The sequence below is a fragment of the Chelmon rostratus genome, chromosome 3 (assembly GCF_017976325.1).
Source record: "Chelmon rostratus isolate fCheRos1 chromosome 3, fCheRos1.pri, whole genome shotgun sequence".
In the NCBI taxonomy this organism is placed as follows: domain Eukaryota; kingdom Metazoa; phylum Chordata; class Actinopteri; order Chaetodontiformes; family Chaetodontidae; genus Chelmon; species Chelmon rostratus.
Window position 1 is genome coordinate 14808718 of NC_055660.1, and position 23138 is coordinate 14831855.

The 23138-nt window shown below is 41.3% G+C and overlaps 1 protein-coding gene across 4 annotated transcripts in view; it reads left to right on the plus strand.

The window, feature by feature from the left end:
• The window catches only part of camk2d2 (calcium/calmodulin-dependent protein kinase (CaM kinase) II delta 2), a 36514-nt gene extending 14693 nt beyond the window's left edge, over positions 1-21821 (plus strand). For 2 of the 4 annotated variants that reach the window (XM_041933179.1, XM_041933181.1), the window contains 19 exons: positions 4376-4435; positions 5686-5740; positions 6548-6613; positions 7214-7286; positions 8848-8950; positions 9113-9196; positions 9443-9537; positions 10221-10343; positions 10595-10678; positions 10971-11013; positions 12499-12539; positions 13746-13805; positions 15233-15277; positions 15695-15743; positions 16713-16733; positions 17130-17205; positions 17302-17396; positions 18817-19045; positions 20229-21821. In XM_041933179.1, the coding sequence (XP_041789113.1) occupies positions 4376-4435; positions 5686-5740; positions 6548-6613; positions 7214-7286; positions 8848-8950; positions 9113-9196; positions 9443-9537; positions 10221-10343; positions 10595-10678; positions 10971-11013; positions 12499-12539; positions 13746-13805; positions 15233-15277; positions 15695-15743; positions 16713-16733; positions 17130-17205; positions 17302-17396; positions 18817-19045; positions 20229-20232 (1406 nt within the window). In that variant the 3' untranslated portion in view covers positions 20233-21821. Of the gene's footprint in view, positions 1-4375; positions 4436-5685; positions 5741-6547; positions 6614-7213; positions 7287-8847; positions 8951-9112; positions 9197-9442; positions 9538-10220; positions 10344-10594; positions 10679-10970; positions 11014-12498; positions 12540-13745; positions 13806-15232; positions 15278-15694; positions 15744-16712; positions 16734-17129; positions 17206-17301; positions 17397-18816; positions 19056-20228 lie in introns of all 4 variants that reach the window. The other 2 variants (XM_041933180.1, XM_041933182.1) reach the window with 2 other exon arrangements.
• Positions 21822-23138: the final 1317 nt, after the last annotated feature.

Genomic DNA, 23138 nt, shown 5'->3' on the forward strand with positions numbered 1-23138 from the left:
CCTTGAAAGCAGTGTTTTTCCATGGTGGTTTAATCACTTCAACAGGAAACATTTTTCTCTTTAAGTATTTGCATTATTTTGTCGTCCTCTTGTAGGTCTAAAACAAATGAAAATGTTATTTAAACTCAATATCTGCTACAGATAAAAGCAGCCAATTAAAGCAGCAACATGTTGATTTTATTTTCTTATTGAAATTTGCTTATTAGCTCAACAAGTTTGTCAGTGACCTAAAGATAGTATTAGAGGGATTTAGCAACTGAAAATGGTCGATGATGATATTTATAATACGTCATGTATGAGCAGCTTTCCAGGAAATGCTCTAAATTGCATTCTGTTAAATTTTGCTGATGTATTGCACTGCCTTAAGTTTAGCCTTTATTACTGTACTGGGGCTACTCTAAGGTTGGATTGGTGCACAGCTCCACAAAGCCCAAATAATCGATTTTGAAGTTAGAGCACGTACACAGAGACCAGAACCTGAATGTTATCAAGTGGCACCTTAAACCAGCTGAAGACTGGTCACATTTTTGAGGGTTAGCTGCAAAACAGTGCATTCAAAAGACTACATATGAACAGGAAAGTCAGATTTCCTGCAATGTTTTTTTTCACACTTTCAAACACATCTGGACATCACGTCTGGGCAAATGTATTTGTGTGGGCTACAAGATATATTTTACAATATGTACAAGAAGGGCTGGGGGCTAATGATGTGCACCAGTCTACAGTAACTGTTGTACAATGCTGTCATGATAAATTATGAAATGAAGCTATTATACTAGCCAGTGATGGAGGTTTAAAAATGAACACAGACTATCTGATTGTTCACATACTATAAAATAGATTGGAACTCATTATTGGTATCTCCATCAAAAATTGTGTCTGTATTATTATTTATACTGAGATTTTATATAATAGCATAGTATATATAATATACACAGAAGTGTAGATAAGGGAAAAAGAGAAAATAGTAGGTGCCACAATTGCAATGCAATCAGAAAAACAAAAACAATAATATTTAAAATAATATACAGTATTTTTGTCAGTTGGAATTCATTTTTCACCCTATGGTTGGTGAGACAAAGCTCATGGTGGGGCCACCACAATAAAAAGACTTTCAATTTGATGGTGGTAGAGAGAAAAAGATGTATAACCAAAAGGCAAAATCTCAAAGTCAAAACATAAAATGCTAGATTAAGAAAACTAAGAGCTGAGGTCACTGATATGAATATTTTATTTTAGCAAGTGAAACACAGAGTTTGTGTGTTGGACTGAGAGAAAGAGATTATGTGTCATTCAGTAACGTGGTAAGACTGAGGCAGAGATGGACAGATTAGTGACCTTGCTCAGAGGGTCCTGCTAATCATGAAATAATGGCTGAGCTGCCCTTGTTTCGGGCTCTGCCTGTCAGGATGCCTGTCTGCCGCTGTGCTTGTCTCTGAGGCCGGCGGTACACTTCAAGCAACACAGAAATTGGCGTGTTCTCAGAGGCAACACGGCAGACTCACCGCCTCTCAGAAGAGCTGCGCCGGGGTTTGTTTGTCGCAGCGTGTGCAGGCCTCTCGACAGACGTTTTCACGCGGTCTTCTTCCACCACCCCTGATGTTGGTTTACACTGTCATATGATTGATCGTGCTTTGGCCTCGGGCTGCACATTCACAGTTTATCTGCTGTTTGTTCACACCTTTGTCACCTCTCCAACTTACCTCGACATTTTAATATTAATAGCATTGTGTCATTACATGTCTCAATCACTGCTACACCAGACTGGAGAGGAAGGAATTATTACATTTGGCATGTTAATCATTTTGTGTTTTTTTTATTACTTTTTTATGATTATGGATTTTGGAAGATAATCAAAGTCTTCGTCCGTGTTTTACAGAGTGAACATACCATCTCCTTTTCTGCACCAAGGCAGGTTTTAAATCAGCTTCCCCCTCCTGTATTTTTAGCTTTAACTGTAGTGCAGCCACAGCTCATCCTGTATTTGTTTTGCATGTCGCTGTTGGGATTTTATTCTGGCTTCATCTCTTTCACTGCGACTGATAAACTCCACCCTCTGGTGTGGATGAACAGTCTTTCAGTCACAGTGAACATACTGTACTGGCATTTTTACCCAGCATTTGAGAGCACGCCAAGTTCCGTTTGGTTGAAAGTATACTGCAGCCCGAAGTTTGTCTGAGTGTTGCTTCCTATAGATGCACCACGTGGACACTAACAGGCAAACACCTGTACCTATAATGGGAACAAGCTGCCTGGTGTTCTTTGTTGGTCTTGCCTCCACAGTTTCCATAGCATCAAGAAGCGCAGAGGATGGAGACACGGATGAGAGTGAAAAATAGGCGTCCTATTTTATTTAAAAAAAAAAGAAAGTAGAACCCGCTGCTCTTCTTTCTCTCCCTCACGTTCTCTCTCTCTCTCGCTCTTGCACTCTGTGTCTCGAGGCAGAGCTGAAATGGGTCGCCTCAACACCGTACTGCATCACTCATTATAACGACCGCTGCTCTGACTCAGTTGCTCCGAATCAGAGTCACTGGACTTTGGCTTCTTCCGACAGGGAGATTTGAGAGTCACGTCTTGTGTCACAAAGTCAGTAAAAATCAGTGTGGTCTCATAGAGGAGAGATTCTGTCTGAGGGCCGCCATGTGACTGTGGTCACATGGACGGAGTACAGTAGCCTTAATACCTGATGTCCTGTCTGTCGCTCCCAGAAGGCAGCGTTGTGTTGAGCTCATGAACTGTGGTGGTTTTCCTGATGCCAGGCATGCACATGTTGTACGAAGTGATTAACAACAGCTGAAGCGGAGCGTTTTGAGCTATAGAATAAAACAAGCAGAATATACAGTATTTAATTTAAGTGTCCTCTGTTAAAATAGGTGCACAATACTCACATCAATCCCTCATGGGGTGTAAGGCTGAAATTTTTCTTCATTCATTTTTTTGGTTATTTCTCACATGCCCTTTTACATCAAAAAAATTTCATTTAACATAGGTTGACAGTTTCTTCTTCAAAAGGATTTCAGTATTTATAAGGTCTGAAAAATTCAACATGAAAATATGTAGAAAAATAAATGCAGCAGGCAGCGGGTTTCTCTAAAAACCCACGGCACACTGCCTGCACCAAACATCATCATCAGTTAGCGACAAGCTGGTGAACATGGTGGAGCATTTAGGAGCTAAAGAGCCAGATATTTCCCTCAGGAGCTGGTGGAAACCAAAGCAGAGCTAAAAGAGATAAGAGTGAATACTGGTCTTACATTCACCAAACACAACAAATATATCAACTTTAGGAAGTGTTAGTGTCTGTGTTGCATTCACAGCTTGTGAAACGCTGCCCCAAGTGGCCAAAAAATCCACTGTTGCAGGCGTCATGTTCTGCTTTTGTCTAAAAGATGCTCGACCAATCATCAAGCCTTCAATATTGTCACTTAGCAACTCATTAAATTTGCCACACTGTTTGCAAAAATGTAATATAGCCTGAGATACCTGTGAAAAACATATAATAACATGTCTGATGACTAAAGTTTACTTTCGTGTCCCGGCCTTAACGATAATTCAGAATTATTATTTACTCATGTTTATTATTTTAATATCGATCTATGTAATTAAGTACTTAAAAGACTTGTTTATTTAAAGTTTTATTTTAAACATTTGAGGAGTTTTGTCTAATCTAACAGTGAAACACATTTCATTTTATTGAGGACCAGTTTGATGATTTAACAAGTGATTTTGCATATATCGCTATATATATTGTTTGGACATTGGTTTCAACCTTTACAGCCCAGCTCTAGTCTCACAGTTTATATTCTGTTGTAACTGAAAAAAGAAACTTAAGAGCAAGAAAATGTGATCTTTACATTTAAATTTGGGTTTGGCCTCAGGAGACTTGAAATTAAATTTTGTTCGTATCTCTGTGAATGTATTTTGTCCTCAGGGCAGCAAAAGGATCCTGCAAGCACACTGCGGGCATATATTAGGCGCGACACAGGAGGTCAATCTGAATCCGCTGTGGAGCCTCACTCTGTTTGTTGTGCGCTGTTGCCGGCCTGTTTGTGGCACATAACCAAGCACATATCAGGTCACATTATTTTTGTCAAGCATTTCAGGTCTGATAAGGAAAAGAGCCGGGCTGACACCAAGCCAACACACACACACACACACACACACACAAACACACACACATTCAGAAGTGTGAATATCAAATACACAAACACCACACTGATGCTGACAACGATGCCCTAACGGTCAAAATTAACTTGCAGCCAACTTCATGTCGGATGATTCAGAAGGCCAATCATACCGAGGAATAATGAAGAGCATTAAAAATAACCTGCCTCTGCTTCTCTCCGTGTTTGTGTCTCCTCTGTTTTTCTTTTAGATCATCAAAAGCTGGAGAGGGAGGCGAGGATTTGTCGTTTACTGAAGCACCCCAACATCGGTGAGCTGCGAGTCCTCGATCTTAAAACACGCATGCTGATACAAACGAAAACACACATATTTTGTTCAGCTCTCTGGTGAATCCTGCCATGGCTATTCATCTTCTAGACACAGTTATGAGGAGGAAAGAGAGAGAGAAACCCAGTGTGTGTGTGTGTATGTGTGTGTGTGTGTGTGTGTGTGTGTGCAGGTATCTAATGATGATGTATCTGTGTGCTCTCCCAGCCGAGTCATCAGAAAGCCCTCTCTCTAAACCACTGACCCTTTACACTCTTTCCTCCTCATTATACCTCTGATAGAACCTGCCTCTCCTCCTTTGTTCTTTTCACCCTCATCCTCTCGTGCTCTCTCTCTTCTTCACTGTCATTATTTCAGATTTCTTAAATCAGTTCTGCACCACAGCAGCCATTGCAGTCCGTTTCCTAAGATAACTCTGTGCTTATAAAATTTCAGAGCAGCTATGACTGAACATTTTGACCCTCTTGAAACCTTTAAAGAATATGTTTTTTGGAGGCACTACAAAGACATTCCTTTGGACAGTTCTTCAGTATCAGGAGCCAAATGCTCATTATTGACTTATCAATACAAAGTCCTGTGTATGTTAACACCTCAGATTAAAACAGTAGCAACATCAGCACAGCTGCAGGGATCAAAGCCAGAAAGTTTATTTCCTTAAATATTTGAACGGTTGAATGGATTTAGAGACATTAACTCACTGTCTTTAACAATCAGCATTAATGCATTTGATCAAAGATATACCCACATGTAGGATTTGATTTAATATCCCTTTGTTTTCTTTTCTGGTTTGAGCCTCTAGATCGTCAGTTCAGATGTTTAAGCAATGACGCACAAATCTTTAACCGTTACAAGGCTAATTGCGTGTATACAGGTTTGTTTTAATTAATGCTCGAGGCGATGGCCCATTTCATAAACTTTCCCATCTATGGTTAGCTGTGTGCAAACATAATTGGAATGGGACTCGTTGGAGTTGCAGTTTCATCTAATCACAGTGATTGTGGGGATGGTGACTATGCTCAGAAACTTTGCTACTTGTTCTGCACTTTGTACTTCACACTGCTCCTTCGCCGTATGTCTGATACACATGGCAACTTGCATCCGAACTCTGAGGCACAGCAGCACAATGGAAAATGTAAATAATGAGTATTTGGCGGTGTGTGTATTGAGGTGTTGACTCCCCTCCTTTTCTGCACTGTGTTTGTGTTCTTTTGCATTTTTTTTCCTCCTTTACAGTACGACTCCATGACAGCATATCAGAAGAGGGTTTCCACTATCTGGTGTTTGATCTGTGAGTAACAGACTCTTTCTCAGACACACACGCGCACACAAACACACTCTGTCTGTGACCAACCAAGCAATCTCACATGTTGAGTCTTGTTTTACTTTCCCATCCAACTTGTGTATTTGTATAAGGTTAACAGGGGGATAAAAATATCCTCAGGTCTTATCAAGCACACTGGCTTTTTGTAAAACCATTATGTTTTAGGATGTTCCGTGGTCGCCCCCCCCCTACTATAAGTTTCTCCATGACCACATTTTGCCACGATGACACACACACACACTCTCACACAAAGGCTGACAAGGTGAAAACATCACAATCCACACTGTTGCGGTTGAGTAACTAGGCTAAGTTAGAGCTTATGAGGAACTGGTGCAACAGTCTCGACCTATATTGCTTCTCCCGCATGTGTGTGCCTGTTTGTGGCCTAAGGGTGTGTTTGTAGAAAGCCCTTAGTAGATTTGTGCCCATACGAACCTTGTTAGTATTTGCACACACATTCACCCCCCCACACACATACGAAAAACTGCAAAGAAACATGTGCAACCCTGTTCACCATATCTTCAACCATGTCTACTTGCGCATTCTCACGCAAGTGTACATGCAAACAAACACACATGTGAAACACCAATACATATGCTTTAGCTTATTGTTTATGGGTGTAATAAGCACGCAGTGTGTGAAAGGATGTCCATAAGTGCAAGAGGCATGTGTGTGTGGTTGAGTACTGTTCAAAGTCAATGAATGATTGTGTTTCGGTCGTCGATGCAGAGACAGGAACATGTGCACTATAGTGTTTTCTCTGCCTCTCCGCAGGGTGACGGGAGGAGAGCTATTTGAGGACATCGTAGCGAGGGAGTACTACAGTGAGGCTGATGCCAGGTAACACACGCCCACGCGCACACACGCTGCTGAGCACAGCAGCCAGTATGCAACTCTCTCTCTTACTGGTGTGTGCATTTGTGTGTTTCACCTACGGTCGTCTCAGAGGTGTGATGCAGCTGCCTTGTCTCAGAGGCATCTCGTAGAGTTATTTATAAAGGTGATTAACGACATGTAGCCTGCGGTATTAATCATACACAGCCTACATTACGCTGCCAGCTTTATGTTGAAGCACTGCCTCCCCAGAGAGAGAGAGAGACAGATAGAGAGAGAGAGACAGACAGACAGAGAGAGAGAGAATCTGTGTTTTCACATATAGCTTTGCTCTGTCTATATAGAGTAATACATTAAATCTTGTGAAAAATGAGTTGCATTCATGTGACTTAATGCCATCCATCAAGAAAACAGCATCATACATAAGAGGTCTAATGAGAGGCATACCTGTATATTATACATTGCTATGCCATTGTTTCCTCTTCTCTTGCACTCACTTAATAACCATCATCCTCTCTTCTCTGCCTTTCTTCCATTTCCTTTCTGTCCCTCCTTCCATTCACTCCGTCTCAATCCTGCGCTCATTCATTACCCCGCCGCTCACAGCCACTGCATACAGCAGATCCTCGAGAGTGTCCATCACTGCCATGTTAATGGGATCGTCCACAGGGATCTGAAGGTTTGTATGACTGCAGCCAGCCGTGACTCTGTACAACAGATGGCAACATTCAGAAAGACCCAGTGACTCCCCTCGCTGTCTTTACCCTTTGCATCCAAACAGTTTGTTTTTTTATTTATGAGCTGTAAAAATAAATTAAATTGATATGTGTTTTCTCATGTGATGAGAAAAATACCTTGATAAAGACTTTGTATTTGCCACATTATTCCATTCTGGCTTGTAGAGGCGTTAAAAAGCTCGTAAAGCTGATTTGACCTTGACCTGGCTTTGAAATTGGCTTCAATTCTGGTGTGCAGGAATAAGATTCAAACCAAACTGGAGAGATTTAAGGCCGTACAGTCTGCCTTCCTACATTGTTGCATTAGAATGGTTTGATTCGATATTCTGGGTTTAATACCTGTCCTGCTGATGTCAAGAATAAGGATCCTCTGCTAATACTACCACTGATGTTGCAGAGAGCGTGCTAGTCTTTATGTGCGTGTAGATTGTGTGCAGCAGCGCTGTGGTGACAGGAAAGGGGCAGTCACAAGCCAGAACCTCGGGAATGATCACCATTTGCATAATTATGTAAAAATTTTGTTGAGATGTGAAAGATTTTCCAAGGTCATGAATATTCTAATGGCAGTCTGTATTCTCATAACCTCCCCAGAGTGTTTTTATGTGCAGGAAAGAGGATGCAAGAAAGCTCTCTTGAGTATGTTCAAATGGACTGTGAAACGTGTGCTGTTAAAAAACACTGAAGAGGAAAAAAAAAATCCAATCTGTCGACTTTATTAGGCGAGATGTCCTTTGCTCAAGTGATTGAAAGTTTTTTGGAGACTTTGTGATCAGGAGGATTTATTCATCGTTATCTAAATGATTATGTGTCCAGTTGTCAGTTAGTGTCCTGTTGAGTCATGTCTGCCATAAACTGTGTGCTCACAGGCTGTCTGTGTTTAGAGTCTCTAAATGTTAGGAAATGTATTATTCAGTAGAGCACACCGTCTAACTGCCTTAGGTTAGCAAAGACCTTTCTGCACCTGTGTCCATGTGAGCGTGTGTGCACGTGTGCGTATATTTATGGTTGTGCTAAACTGTGTTAGCATGCGATGTGTGTTTGTTGTTACTCATATGTGGCTGAGTCACTTGTTTTTACACCCACGTCTCCTGTTACACCGCACCTCCCTCCTTTATCCTTCTCCCTGCAGTGTGCACTTTGTTCCCACTCATGGATTTTAGCAGTGGATTGATGTTGTTGTGGACGAGCACAGCACGTCTGCTACCAGTTCACTCTCTCAGAATCCATGAGGCTGGGGGAGCAAGTCCACAGCTCCAGCGTGGAAATTGTCCGTGGTCACGTAGAGATTTGGTCCCGTGCACATTTATGTTTTTCTGTCATTTGTGTGGCAGAAAGGGAGTTGCCTCAGACACTGATTTAAGAGCAGTTTAGCATTGTTGACCCCTAATAGTTTGGATTAGGATTTGGTTTGGCTAATCTGATCTTAGATCTGTGTCTGTGGGCAGCTTGTTCCCAGAGCGTGTGACCTCTCACCTCTAACCTGTTTGACTCCGCCCCCCCCAGCCTGAGAACCTTCTATTGGCCAGTAAGCTGAAGGGGGCGGCGGTCAAGTTGGCTGACTTTGGGCTGGCTATCGAGGTGCAGGGGGACCAGCAGGCATGGTTTGGTGAGTATTCATCCATCCATTTTTCAACCTGAATCAGTTGGCAAGCAACCAACCAGTCGATCAATCGCTCATTCAGTTAGTTGAGAAACAGCCTGGTCACTGAATTGCCCACTCCTGCCTACCATTCCACATCTCCTCCCTCCCTCCATATTACTCCTCCAGGTTTTGCCGGCACCCCGGGATACTTGTCTCCGGAAGTTCTGAGGAAAGACCCATATGGGAAACCAGTGGACATGTGGGCTTGTGGTAAATAACGCTCACATTCTCTCACTGCACTGTTAGAATGAACTTGATGCTGCAGCCAAAGCCTCAATCGAAGGCTTTCATCTGTGGCTCTGCACCAGCACTGCACCTTCGTGTTGTTTCACGTGTTTTCTGCAGCATTAAGTGAGTGGATTTGATGTTGTCAGGGAATATAATTGGTTATATCAGTATACTGTATATTGGTATTTCCTGTTAACATGCTTAACTTACCATGACACTTCCTTTCAGGTGTGATTTTATACATCCTGCTGGTGGGTTACCCTCCCTTCTGGGATGAGGACCAGCACCGCCTTTACCAACAAATCAAGGCTGGAGCCTATGATGTAAGCATTCACACACACATACAGTATAAACTAGGGCTGTCGTTAAAAATAAATCAACATATACTTACTTTAAATTCATTTAAATGCAATCCACGTAGCCCAATCCTAAAATATGTTGTAGAATTGACACCTTAAGATGTGTGGTCATGGTAAAGTTTTCATAAGGCAGTGGGCAAACAGCCTTACCTCTATCCACAACTGAGTCATTTATGATGCCTTCTCAGATGGTTTAGTGTTATGACAATGTTCTTTGCCCCGCTGTGAATTTTAAATTTTGGCAGATCATTACTATTCTAGTTTTTGATTTTTTTCCCTTGATTTGAAATTGCACATCTGCATACATTGACCCCAATCGCACTAAAGTTTATGCCATCTGAATCAGTAAAAATTTAAAAGAACCCAAATGTTTGCAAAGAAAATAGTGATGGTCTTGCCCACTGACTTCCTCAGCTTGGTGTTTTAAATTAAATGAAAACAATGTTGAAATAAGAAGTGACAGGCCTAATACAAACATGTGCAATTTTGAACTCTATTTGGTTGTCGCTTTTACTCAGAATATTGTTTTACTCATGTTTTTTTGTTCCTCCTCTCCTTTGCCTCCTTTGTCAGTACGTGATAATTCTATATTTTGCCCCTATTAGCTTCCTCTGTAATGAGCATTGAACCCTCTTGTATTTTGACAGTTCCCATCCCCAGAGTGGGACACTGTAACTCCTGAGGCCAAAGATCTGATCAACAAGATGCTAACCATCAACCCCAGTAAACGCATCACTGCTGCGGAGGCCCTCAAACACCCCTGGATCTGCGTATGTGTCACACACACAAACAGATGCAGAAACACACACAAACAGATATACAGAAACGAAGACCCGCACACTGACAATGATGAACTATTAATGTAAAAGAAGGCCTCAGTCGCATCAGTCATCCAACTTGTGCAAATGCACACAACTCTGCACAGTCTTAGCGCCCACACACGCACATCCATACATTCCTCCCAGCCATTGTTTGCATTCTCTACTAATCCTCCAAATCCTCTCTCTTCTTCTTCCTGCAGCAACGGTCCACTGTAGCTTCCATGATGCACAGGCAGGAGACAGTGGAGTGCCTGAAGAAATTCAACGCTAGGAGGAAACTCAAGGTGAGACGTTTGGCAATCCTTCAAGTTTCTATTTATGTAGAACAATCCATCCAGCCATCTCTCTCTGCTCTCTGTCTTCCTCACTCAAGACTTCTCAGGGTAACTCAGAAATGATGACTTTCTCTCTAAAACCTTCAAGTTGCCCTTTTGCTGTGCTCCTCTTTCTTGCTGTAACCTTATAATCAATCTTCCTATTTCTGCTTCTTCCTTCCTTCCTTCCTTCCTTCCTTCCTTCCTTCCTTCCTTCCTTCCCTGCATCACCATCTTCTTTCCTTCTTTTCTGTCACTGCAGGGAGCCATATTGACCACTTTGCTGGTCACAAGAAACTTCTCAGGTATGTCTCTCTCAGCCTGGCGCCCAAGACCTGGTTTCCCAAACCTGGTATCTTACAAACTAAAAACATTCATCTCAAAAAGAAAAAAAAAAGAAACAGGAGGCTTGAAATACTTCGTAGCCTTTAATATTGGAGGTAGTAGAGGCTTTTAAACCTATTTTTGAATGCCTTCGATCTGTTTCTCCATAGAACAAAGATGATCTTGGCACAAAGGTGCCATTGGTAAACAGTCATCTCTCTTTATCTCTCTAGCTATTGCTCTTTCACCCTGTCTCTTTTTTGCACTCTCATACCTTTTTGCATGCATTTCCTTTGACCTCTCTCTATTTTCTTGGGCTCTTAATGGCCTGCTCTCTGTCTTCATTCTGCAGTAAAATGCATTAGTGCATTTGTGTCTCTTTTTATTCATCATTTTCTTCCTTTTTCAATTTTCTTTCCTTCTTTTGTTTGGATTGTGGTTTCCGTTTGAGGTAAGATTTTTGGAATGACAGGGAAATATGTGGGGATGGGCCCAATAACTAGTTAAGATGTTTAGGCCATATTTAATCTGATAGTCAATCACTTATGCATGATGATGAGGTGTTTGGTACCACCCTGATTCCAAAAAGGTTGGTATAATGTGTAAAACATAAATAAAACAGACTAAATTTGCTAATCCTTTTTGATATATGGTCAATTGAAAACAGTACAAAGACAATATATTTAACATTTGACTTCATCAACTTCATTGATTTCTGTAAATATCATCTTATTCTGAATCTGATGCAGCAACATGTTTCAAACAGGTTGGGACAAAAGACTGGGAAAGTTGTGGAATGATCCAAAAACACCTGTTTATTCTATTGTATATTGTATAAGATACGATATATGAATATGACTACCTGTGCTCAGGAAACTGTTTGCAAATGATTGCATTCTGTTCTTATTCACGTGCTACACAACGTCCCAACTTTTATGGAGTCAGGGTTTTATTTGACAGAACACTATTGAATTTCACTCTCACAAAAAGTGCCAGTATGAGATCAGAATGAAATTTCGACAAGGATGCAGCATGCATTTTTAAATGCAATCTAGTGTTTGGATTCTTTTCATGCCATGATAAATACAAGGAGAGAAGAGTGGTGGGATTGTTGGATGTGTGGGTGCTATGTGCATGTGAGTGCAAATGTCAATTTAAGAACGTTGTGTGAGTCTGGTGGAGATGGGTAGATTATCCCTTTCATCACCTGCTAAATACACCGCCCACTCTTCAGCTGTTCACATGTGAATTAGTATGTACTAGGAGAACAACCTTGCATAAATGATGGTGATGTTTTAAGCATCTGTTGCATTGCATTATGGATTTTGCAGTTGGATTTTGCATCTGGAGTTTGAAGATAAGCACAGTTGACTGATATGCTTGCTGCATGTTAGTGTGGCCTTAGGCTCAGGACTCTGTTTGTGAACCCTCATGCTGAAGTGTTGTCTCTTTCTTCCTTCCTACAGCAGCCAAGAGTTTGCTCAACAAGAAGCAAGACGGCGTTAAGGTGAGTTGCTTTGCACAGTGAAGAAAATGCTTTGTTACTTGCATTAGTCTGCTGGAACGTTCAGTGTCTGAGGCCCCTTTTGGATAATTATTATGCATTGTGCACTTAACATCATCATTCAGGGACAGTCACCCCAAGCAGCGGGCAATGATTCTTCTTTTCTTAGCTCTGCCAGTTGTTTTTGTGGCACAGCAGACCACATTGATTTACATGTGAGTTACAGTGTTACAGTTACAGTCTTAAGTGCCTCTTCTCGCCTGTATTTCCTGAATAGACCGTGTCTCATATCTTCCATAATCACTTAATCTTGACCGTAGAGCCCCTGATGTGCTCTATCCCAGTTCCTCCATGTGTTTGGGGCCCAGTCTGAAATCAACACTTGATGCAGAAGTGCATGTGCACATCTCCACGCACATACGATGTTGAGAATTTTATTTGACTGACTGATTCTGTACTTTGACTTCAGACTGGACCTCTGCATACATTCTGTGAATCAGTGTTACTGTGGTTGGGTCTCTCTCAGGCCTACAGTATGTCATGCTACGAGATCCATTCCAGGGAGTTTATCCCTCATCCATGTGACCCCAATGAAAATAAAAACAAAAAAAGACCTCATTAGATTCAAAAATGCAGGGGCTTGTCTGCAGTGTTGGGCTTTTTGATATGCAGATGGTTGGACCAATACATATCTACATTCATAAGAATAGACCCGGAAAATTTTAAATTGGAGGATTTGTTGACGTAGGTTCCTATTTTATTATTGGTTGGCTGTTGAATAAACGTTTTCTTACTTGTTAAAACCTTATCTGACAGGGTGGGAGGTCAAAATTGCTCCTGGTCTTCCCCAAGTCATTATTAACAGCCTCTTTTGTATTCTCCACAATTTACCACTTTAGGACTCAATCAAAATTTATTACCTATTCTATTAGAAACATAAGCAATCCCTCCAACTACTTCCAATATTTTTCCCTGCCTTGACCACAGCCCAGTTTAACTCTCGTCCTTCTGCTTCTGCCTGAGTGTGCTTAAAAAAAGACAGATTTTCACTGAAGGTTTGGTTGGAAACAATGTCATGCTAACGCAAGATCTTTGGGACACATGACTTGGATGATCTCGATGGAATGGCTCGCAGCCAGAGTGTGTGCGTGCGTGCGTGTCTGAAAAGTGTGTATGTGTGTCATGTCCCCTTTACACTACCCCCTGCAGGTCAACAACAAAGCCAACACAGTGACCAGTCCTAAAGACACTGGCCCTGCCCCTGCTCTGGTATACACACACACTCACACACGACTTCACCTACACCTGCACCCTCATCCACAAAACTTCTACACCTCCCCACCTCACTGCCAGGCTGTGGAGGAGGTACAGGTTCACCCGTTCACATGGGGTCAGATCACTTTCTTCAACAAAAAAGGGGTGATAGGTAATGGGTGATAACGTGGGCTGAAACTTTAGGCTATCCCTGAATGAAATAGTGTGTAAAAGCTTTTGTGGCTGCGCAGCACGTCCAAGCTCCAGCATATTTGGTACAGCTGACCATATTATTCATAATTCAGGTCGATGTGTTCATCCAGTCATCTGAATTAGTAGAGCGTGCATGGGGCATACAGAGCTTGGCCAGTTTGGATTTGCTGGATCTGTATACTGTTAATGTTGGGCTGAAACAATAAGCATTTACACACATGAGTAGTGTATTTCTAAATATGTAGTTAGGGGCAACCTCTACCTCAACCCACCCCTGTCCTTGCCCCCTTTTCTACAGCTCGAACCCCTCCTCTCTCCTTCCTCTTCACACACCAACACCGTGCATGTGCTCCTCTCATGCCATGAAATGTACTTTAGTGCTCGCAGAGTTGCATTTGATAGTAAAATTCTTGACAGGTAGGAAGGATGTGTTATTCAGTTTGCCTGTGCATGGCTGGAGCGTGAGGATGTCGGCTGCTTGGGCTCATTATGATGCTACATTCCCAAGTGATTTGGCCGTCACTCATTGGCTTGCGCATGGTGTCTGCTGACTGGCCGCCTACGTCAGGCCACATGACTGCTGCTCTGCATGATGTCAAAGGCTTTCTGTCCCCCCATTTGCTGTCAAGATGATTACGCATGAACACAGGCACATGGCATCTCTCTCTCTCTCTCTCTCTCTCTCTGTCTGTCTGTCTCTCCTCCTTTCTCTCTCCATCATCCTGCACACACACACACACACACACACACACACACAGATGCAGGCTGCTGATGTTATAATCTACTGTAATCAGGGTGAGTGATTAGAAGGACTGAGCTGGTCATCAGAATCGATTCCACAAAAGCCCAGACATCTGATTACTGAGGCAGGACTCTGTTGAGGGCTGATGAGAGAGAAGCAGGCACAGAAAAAGACAGTGAGCAGCAATGCCATGCAGAAAGGGAGATGAAAGCGTGACGAAGGACAAAGAAGTGGGTACAGCAATTGAAGAAGGGATTCTTTTTTATTTGATGTCAGATTGTGATAATTAAGTTTTTAGATTAGTGTATGAAGACAGACAGACAGATGGATAGAAAAACAGATCAAACTAAGTGGGAACCACCTTCGACCTTGAAATTCTTCTTTACACACAAATACATTTCCTTTAACAGTTTTTGCACCATCATACCTTTTCTGGTCTTCTCTAGTTATGTCTTCCCACAAGTTCTCTGTCATCTGTCCTCTTTAGGAACCACAGACAACTGTGATCCACAACCCTGTGGATGGAAACAAGGTATTAGAACAAAACTACCGTTTTCATTGTTAGTTTCATGTATTGATGTGGAAGCGGTTTGCTCCTGTACTTTAGGCCTTTTCCTTTTGCAAGTACAATTAATAACGGTATCTATTTCCAGCAACCTGTCGATCTATGTGTTCTTGTGATATAATGAACTGTCAATGAATTCATCGGGGCATCCCGTAGACCCAAACCACATAGTCGCAACATTTAAGTCCTGCCAGGGACCTTTCTTGCATGTCATTCCTCTTGTTTTGGCTATTTTGCAATAGAAAATACTTAGTGGAGCAAGATGTTTTCGTTGGCTTCACAAGAGCATGTAAAAACCTTCAATGCTCATTGATATTACAAATATAAAGTTGTACGATATCTTTATCGATACATCTATTGCATACGAAATCTATTCTTTGTCAGGAGTCCATTGAGAGTGCCAACACCACCATAGAGGATGAGGATGTAAAAGGTATGGAAGTCTGTGTTTTTGTCCGATTTACCTGCTTAAAGTCTACATCTACACTGTAAGGTTACAGTAGTCGGTCCTCGCCGTTTCCAATCACACTGATCACCCCTTTGTCTGTTTCTTCATTCTGTTTTGCATTGCAGTTAAAACACTGCCTGCTTTTTTTCATACCTTTTTATGTTTTCTGTATTACTAAATTTGTCTCATTTTTTTCCCCCCATTCTTTTGTTTTGTTTGAAAATCCTGTGATTCTATCCTCATTTTGATCATGCATACACACGTATGCCCTAAACAACCCTATTATTACATCCCCCACCCAAACAAACGCATTTGACACCCGATCACACACCCATCCATCCAATCTCTGACAGCCCTTCGTCTGGGCAGCTTAGTGAGTGGTATCTTGAGCTCTAAGAGCCGTTCGTCACAGATGTCTGACTCAAGGCAGACTCCCACCTCCTCAATTCAGAGTAAGTCCCTCCACAGTAGGGGAGAATTGCCCTGTTTTGTCTCCCTCCTGTTACCCAGTCATCACTGGAGGAAAGTGATCTGTGTCTCAAATCCTGTGTTCCTGATGTTCAACTCATCACCATAGCTTAGATAAGTGATAGTATTGGTCCTTATACTGCACCCACCACCCCTACTACAGTGAAATGAAACCTCTGTTTTTTACCCCTAAATATCTGCCCCTTCCATCCGATTTATTCTTCTGCATTTGAAGATGCTCTCCTGCTGTATATTCCTGTCTTGCAGATACAGATGCCGTTCTCACTCCTCTGTTTGCCTTCTGTTCTGACCCAAATATTGAGTCACACAGTAGAAAGCTGACTCACACACTACACACTCATGTACACAGACACTGTTGTAGCTTATGGCTGTGAAGGCAATGGAGCTGTACTGATTTATAATATCTTTACTATTTAACATGTCTTTTTGTTGCACAAATTAAGTAATTTTTTTAATATCCCCCAGCCTGCACCAATAACAATAAAGGTAACTGTCAACATTACTTAGCTGAAACTGCTTCTGTAGCAAATACTTGCATCTGAGCATTGGTTTGTCTTTGTTCATTTTGAGCTGTGTTGGGTGAAAGGAATCGTGTCATCCTGCATTTTCCTGCCTGATATCACTATTAGTCATGGGAGGCTTTCTGGTTGTTTACTGACTCAGTTATGAAATAACAATTCCGTGAAATACTTTCTTTGAGCGCCTTCCATTTCTAATAACTCTGAAATCCTGCTAATTCGTAGACTAGAACCCATCTGAAGCTGATTTGATGTCAGATTTACTTTATCTGCACTCAGACCTATTTGCCTGAAATACAGCAACAACTAGCAATTTTTACATCAGCTTGTGTGGTTGATGATGTTCTGTGATCTTGTGTTGTAGCCCGCAAACAGGAAATTATCAAAGTCACCGAGCAGTTGATTGAGTCTATCAACAACGGAGACTTTGAGGCCTATGCGTAAGTTCTGTCTCTCTCCATTTGTGCAGCAACACCTTGACTATAATGATTTGCTTACTCCCTTTGCTGATTCTGCATTCTTTCTTGGTGCAACAGGAAGATTTGTGATCCTGGTCTAACTTCCTTTGAGCCTGAGGCTCTGGGCAACCTGGTGGAAGGACATGACTTCCATCGCTTTTACTTTGAGAATGGTGAGTTCGGAAACATTATGCATGACTTACTGTTAGCAGCATCATCGGGGCAGTTGTATGTGGCCTGAAAGTGTCACATTTTACAAAATAGATAAATAAAATAGCGAGTAGAGCAACAAGAAAATCGACTAGTTGAGAGAAATCTATCACGACATGAAATGCTTGCTTGTGCCATTTGTTGTCCAGAGCAGTTGAAATATGTAGTAGCTGTGGGTCTGGGGTTGCTCCAGAAGGTGCGACTAGCCAGCTGGCTCTGCACCCAAACACTGAAAAAGAGAATTTGGCCTTTGGAAGGATTAAGGGTTGTGTATTCTTCAGTCACATCGATTTGCTGAAGTTTTTCCAGCTGCTCTGGAGATAAATTGGAGATAAACATGCTTGTTTACACTAACATGATGTGCTGAATGATGCAATGAATGAGCTGTTTGTTCTGAAGCACGGTGGGAAAAGCTTGCACATCACAAACAAATGCACACAATACAAAATTCTGTCTGCATTTGAGTACTGGGTCACCATGCATACTAAAATTATTCAGATTTCAAGGGAGGTTTTGCCCCATAATGTAATATACACACACACACACACACACACACACACACACACACACACACACACACACACACACACACACACACACACACACACACACACACACACACACACACACACACACAATGTAACTCAAACAGCTCACACACTACAGCTGCTTGCCTCCTTGCAAGAGCTATATGTGCATGCAGCATAATGAGCCAATAAGCAGCAGCTGTGGAGGCAGGACACAAGCTGATGGGAAGCAGGTGTGCAGGAAACTCACTGAGATATCCTAGTGGACAGGTGATGTGGAGTCAGGCCTGGAGACCAACACATAATGTACAGAGAGACAAAAAAAACAAAAACTGCATAGAAATGTGTTTAATTGGTTTCAATTAATTTAGGTGAAACAATATAGAAAGCAAACATGTGGACTGATATCAATATTTAGAAAATAAGGAAGTGTGTGGAAGAGAGTAAATAATGCATGAATGGGCATGTTCTATGTCAACATTTAGTCCTTTCAGTTTACAGTTCGTGCTTGCTGGTGTACTAGAAGGTCATGGCTGTGATGATGGACTAACCTTGGAGCAAAAAATCACTAATGAATAATGACAGCTATAAATGGCAGAATGTCCTCAGTCTGGGTAAAAATAGTTCAGATAAACCAGATATGTCCTAGAAACCTCAATCACTTGGCAAGCCTGTGCTTGTCCACTATCCAACATCAACATATGGAGACTTTTAGTTCCTCCTGTTTTCATATCAGTAATCATTCCTTCTAGGCTCTGGTTAGTGTTTTCACCGTGGAAAGTACTTTATGTTCATTTAATATGTGATACTAAGTGACATTTGTTCTCTGTAATCAGTCATTTTGTCTGCCTTCCAGCCCTGTCCAAAGGAAATAAGCCGGTGCACACCATCCTCTTGAACCCACATGTGCACCTAATTGGGGAAAATGCAGCGTGTATCGCCTATATTCGACTGACCCAGTACATGGATGGTGCAGGCATGCCCCGCACCATGCAGTCAGAGGAGACCCGAGTGTGGCACCGCCGCGACGGAAAGTGGCAGAACATCCACTTCCACCGCTCCGGCTCGCCCAGCATCCCCTCCCAGTAAGAGACAGTAAGAAGCACACAGCAGCTAAACTAAACAGTAGTGGAGACCTTGTTTTTGCTGACCTCCGGTGGTTTAACTTCCCGCCTTGCTGCGGTGATGTAGACGTGGTCCAGGGTGTGGTTCGTACACTATGACATCTCTGCTGGGTGTGGTTACAGGTGCAACAGAGCACACCTCTGACCACACCTAAGCATATCCATTAGTTAAAGGTGCAACAGACTTGAAACCTTCAACCAGAGAGGGCAGTGAAATGCTGCATTTCACTTGGTGGTTAAATTAAACTGACCAGGAGATAATTAGCCAGCCACTTAGCCCTGGCCCTTAGTTACTGTTGCTACACCTGAAAAGCTTTCCATTTTTCCATCCTAGGATGACACATAATGAGGTTAAGGCTTCTCATTTCTAGCAGATGAGCCTGTAAAAGCATCTTAAATATGCACTTGATGGCTGTGTGCATTATAATGCTTTTGCTTAAAGGCTAAAAGAAAAATAGACACCCCCCTCCAAACTCATGAGATGTGGAGTAAGCACACTGCTTCAACATGGAAAAATCCAGTGTTGGACAGACCTGCTGTGCCTAGTTCCAGTTGGACAACTGCTGTTTGGTGGGGGAGTTTAGTTTCAGGATAACATTGTCACAGCAGGAAAAGCACAGGTGTAACCGATCACATCAATGACAACTCTTTTCCATTTGTAGGCCCTGTACGCCCAAGCAAGTTTTTTCATTCATTCTAGCTCGTTTGACTTCTGCACGTTACACATTGGCTGGAGTCACCAAACCTGAAGACAAGCAAATATGAATCACGAAGGTGTTGTCCCGCCTCAGCAGTTGCAAAAAAAGTGACACGAGAGCACAGGAGATGTTAATCAAACACACGTCCGTTCACACCCTCACATTCCTGAGAGGAGGTGTAATTATGCAGAATAATCATGGGTGGACCACAGGTGTGTAATGGGCTTTTCCCAGTAATTAATGCCAGTGAGCCAGCATGCACAATATAGTGCCGGTACCCATTATTAATCATTGTTATTAAATAGGAGTGTGTAACACAAGAGCTTTCCCAGCTCTTACACTTCCTGATACCTACTGTGAAATTATGTCTGCTGGTCTGATTTATCTCTACCCAGTGCTCTGTGTTACTACACGCTCATATTTGTGCTCTCTCTCTCTTTTTGCAGTTAATGGAATATCAACATGTGGTCAAAAAGAAAAAAGAAAAAAGAAAAAATCCCATCAGCAAATCTAGTAGGGCAGTCAACTAGCCAACCCATGACTGCTGCCCGCCCTCTGACCCTTCTGTAAGGACATGACATCGCACAGGACACAAGTATTAATACATTTTATTGTTATGGCATTTTATTAATGGACATCATTCGAAACCACCACCGCGTGGCTGCACACAGTATTTGGACATTATGAAACAAGCATATTGACGACATTTTTTTGTTTGTTTGTTTTTTAAGATGTTTTGGTATGCATTTTAAATATAAAATAGAGATGTTTAAAAATCTACTACTGTAACCTCTCCCAAAAATTAGTTCTGTATTTTTATGTGTATTTATGTGTGTGCAATACAAAAACATTTGGAAGATCAGAATGTTAAAATTTGAGCTTGCTTTAGTTCTGGTGATGTATATACATTGTGATTGTTGATAAAAACAAAAACAAACATTGAAATTGCTATTCTTGCTATCAGAGGAATTAAGAGTTTATGTAAAATCCAGTTTATGAGCTACATTTATGTTTGCTATGAGCTAAGTCATACTGTTTGAATTGTCCAGTTTCAACCTATAATACTAATTTAAATGTAAAGAAAAGCAGAGCAGCTTACACTTTGCATTGAGATATGTTTGCCTTTATATCAGTGAAATAAGAAATAAGAGAATGTAGCATATATGTAATATATGAAAATTCAAGACTATTGTGTAGTGCATGGGGGGAATATTGTAAGTAAGATCATATGAAACTATAATATCTTCTGTTTGATTTGTGAATCACTGACTTGTTTGTTTGCATTTGTTAATGTTGTGCATCAGTCCTGTCCCAAATGTTTCTAATGTCCTCCAGTATCATGGAACTGTTGTAAGAACAATAACACAGTTATGGTTAACATACAGCGTAAATATCAAAACCTCATATCTACGAGGAGGAAAACTAAGCTCCTGGTTGCCGAAGCACCCCTTACATTTTGTATAAAAATGAGAAGAAAACAAGCTCATTTTTCATAATGTTTGTACTCGTATTGTATGACTGTATGTAGGCTTTCCGTTGTCATTTTATTCTCGTCATTTCTGGTGTGTTACTTTGCCAATTGCACAGAGAAGGTGGAGATGATGAAGATGGAGCAAAGGCACTATAGTCTTTACCTTCTGTCAGGTTAGGTGTTTACCTGATGGTTGGGCTTATAAATCTGGAAATTGGATTGAAGAACGTTGCAGTCAGACAAGAGGATGGTAAGACAGCAGTGAAGGAGTCAAAATGAGACTGGACTGTTTTAAATGTTGGGATGTCTTCCTTGATGATCAGTGCTTCTACCATCCAGTGGTCTCTTTACCACTGCAGGACAATGCCAGTGTCTTCGTCATCCTTACTGTTTGCTCTTTTCAATTGGTTGGTCTCTTCTTTTTTAAAGGGAAAATATGATAAAACATTTCTTTAAACGAAACGTATGATGTCAATGCAATGCACCACTCCTTATATGGTGTGTACCTGTTGCCAGCACGGCAATGGACGGCTTAACATGTTTAAGAAATAAATAAATCAGCTAAAATGTGTGATAATGAATGAGTTTTCACTTGTTTTGTGTCGCTGGTTGATCAGTATTGCCCTAGTGCGGACATGGAGGGGAGCTGCTGTTGTGCATGATAGATTTCAAGTTCATTGTTTGGATTACTTCTTTCAATCTTTGCTTTATCCTAATACAATGTTTGGATAAAATTTTATTTTTTTCGTTATTTTTTCGTTACACTTTAAACCAGCTGTTGGACTGGCAGCAGAATGGTGAGTTTTACTCCCTCAGACTGAAGTGCTAAATTTGTCATTTTAAGAATCTATTGATCATTGTATTTCTTTGTATTTGTTGCTGTCATTTGCTCCCCAACTTGCGATGGCTGGAACTATTAAAAGCTTGAGGTAACAAGGTGACTGGAGGCACATCTGGTTTGCGCACGGCAAAAACAGGGATTTTTTTGTGTAAACATTTGGACATAATTATTATGTATTTAAAGGCAGGTCAGTTGTGGGGTGCAAAAACAAAGGAGATTAAATGAATCTATGATTAAAACTCCTCCAGAAATGGCTACTGCCTTCATATCGAGTGACATTTCTCCCCAAGCAACTGATTTGAGTGTCTAAATAAATGTGGTACATTCAGTGTTGTGGAATGGTTGACCCTGCTGGATTGAAATAACATGGATTAATGGTATTACTTTTTATGTTTTAGAAATATGAAACTTCACAATCTAACTAGAATTATTCGATTCTTTTATTAAATCTGCCTTATTTCTGTCGAATTTCGTTCTTGTGTTAACCTGCAGCGATTCCTCTATTATTGCAGTACCCATGATGCCCAGATGGGGGCAGCACCAGGTCTACTCAGTAGGACAGACCTGCCCTGCTTCTCTTATGTCCAACTGTCAGAGCAGCAGTTACTTAATTGAAAACCAAAAACATGCACAATGTGTTTTATGTAAATCTTTTTAAATACATCAGCTCAGATGGGATTACACAAGATACAAGATTCTCAAGGCACAACAGTATACTTTTGAATACTTTTATTCTCTATCAGCCATAGACACACTGCAGCCATTTTTTGTCTTTTTGAATTTTGATACAGTAATACATGCCCTTATAGATATTTATATATGCATTGTATATGTATATAACTGTCATCATCACAGAAAAGGGATGCTGATTCTTCAAATTAAAAGCATATCTGTCACAGTGAACTTCCACTAGTTTGCATTTTACATTTTTCTAAATCACAAAGTAAACAGTGAGAGTGAAAGAAATACATTACATGTTGTAGATACATACAGAAGCGATGCTCAGAGCTGTGAATAACAGTATATTTAAGCTCTCAACCTGCC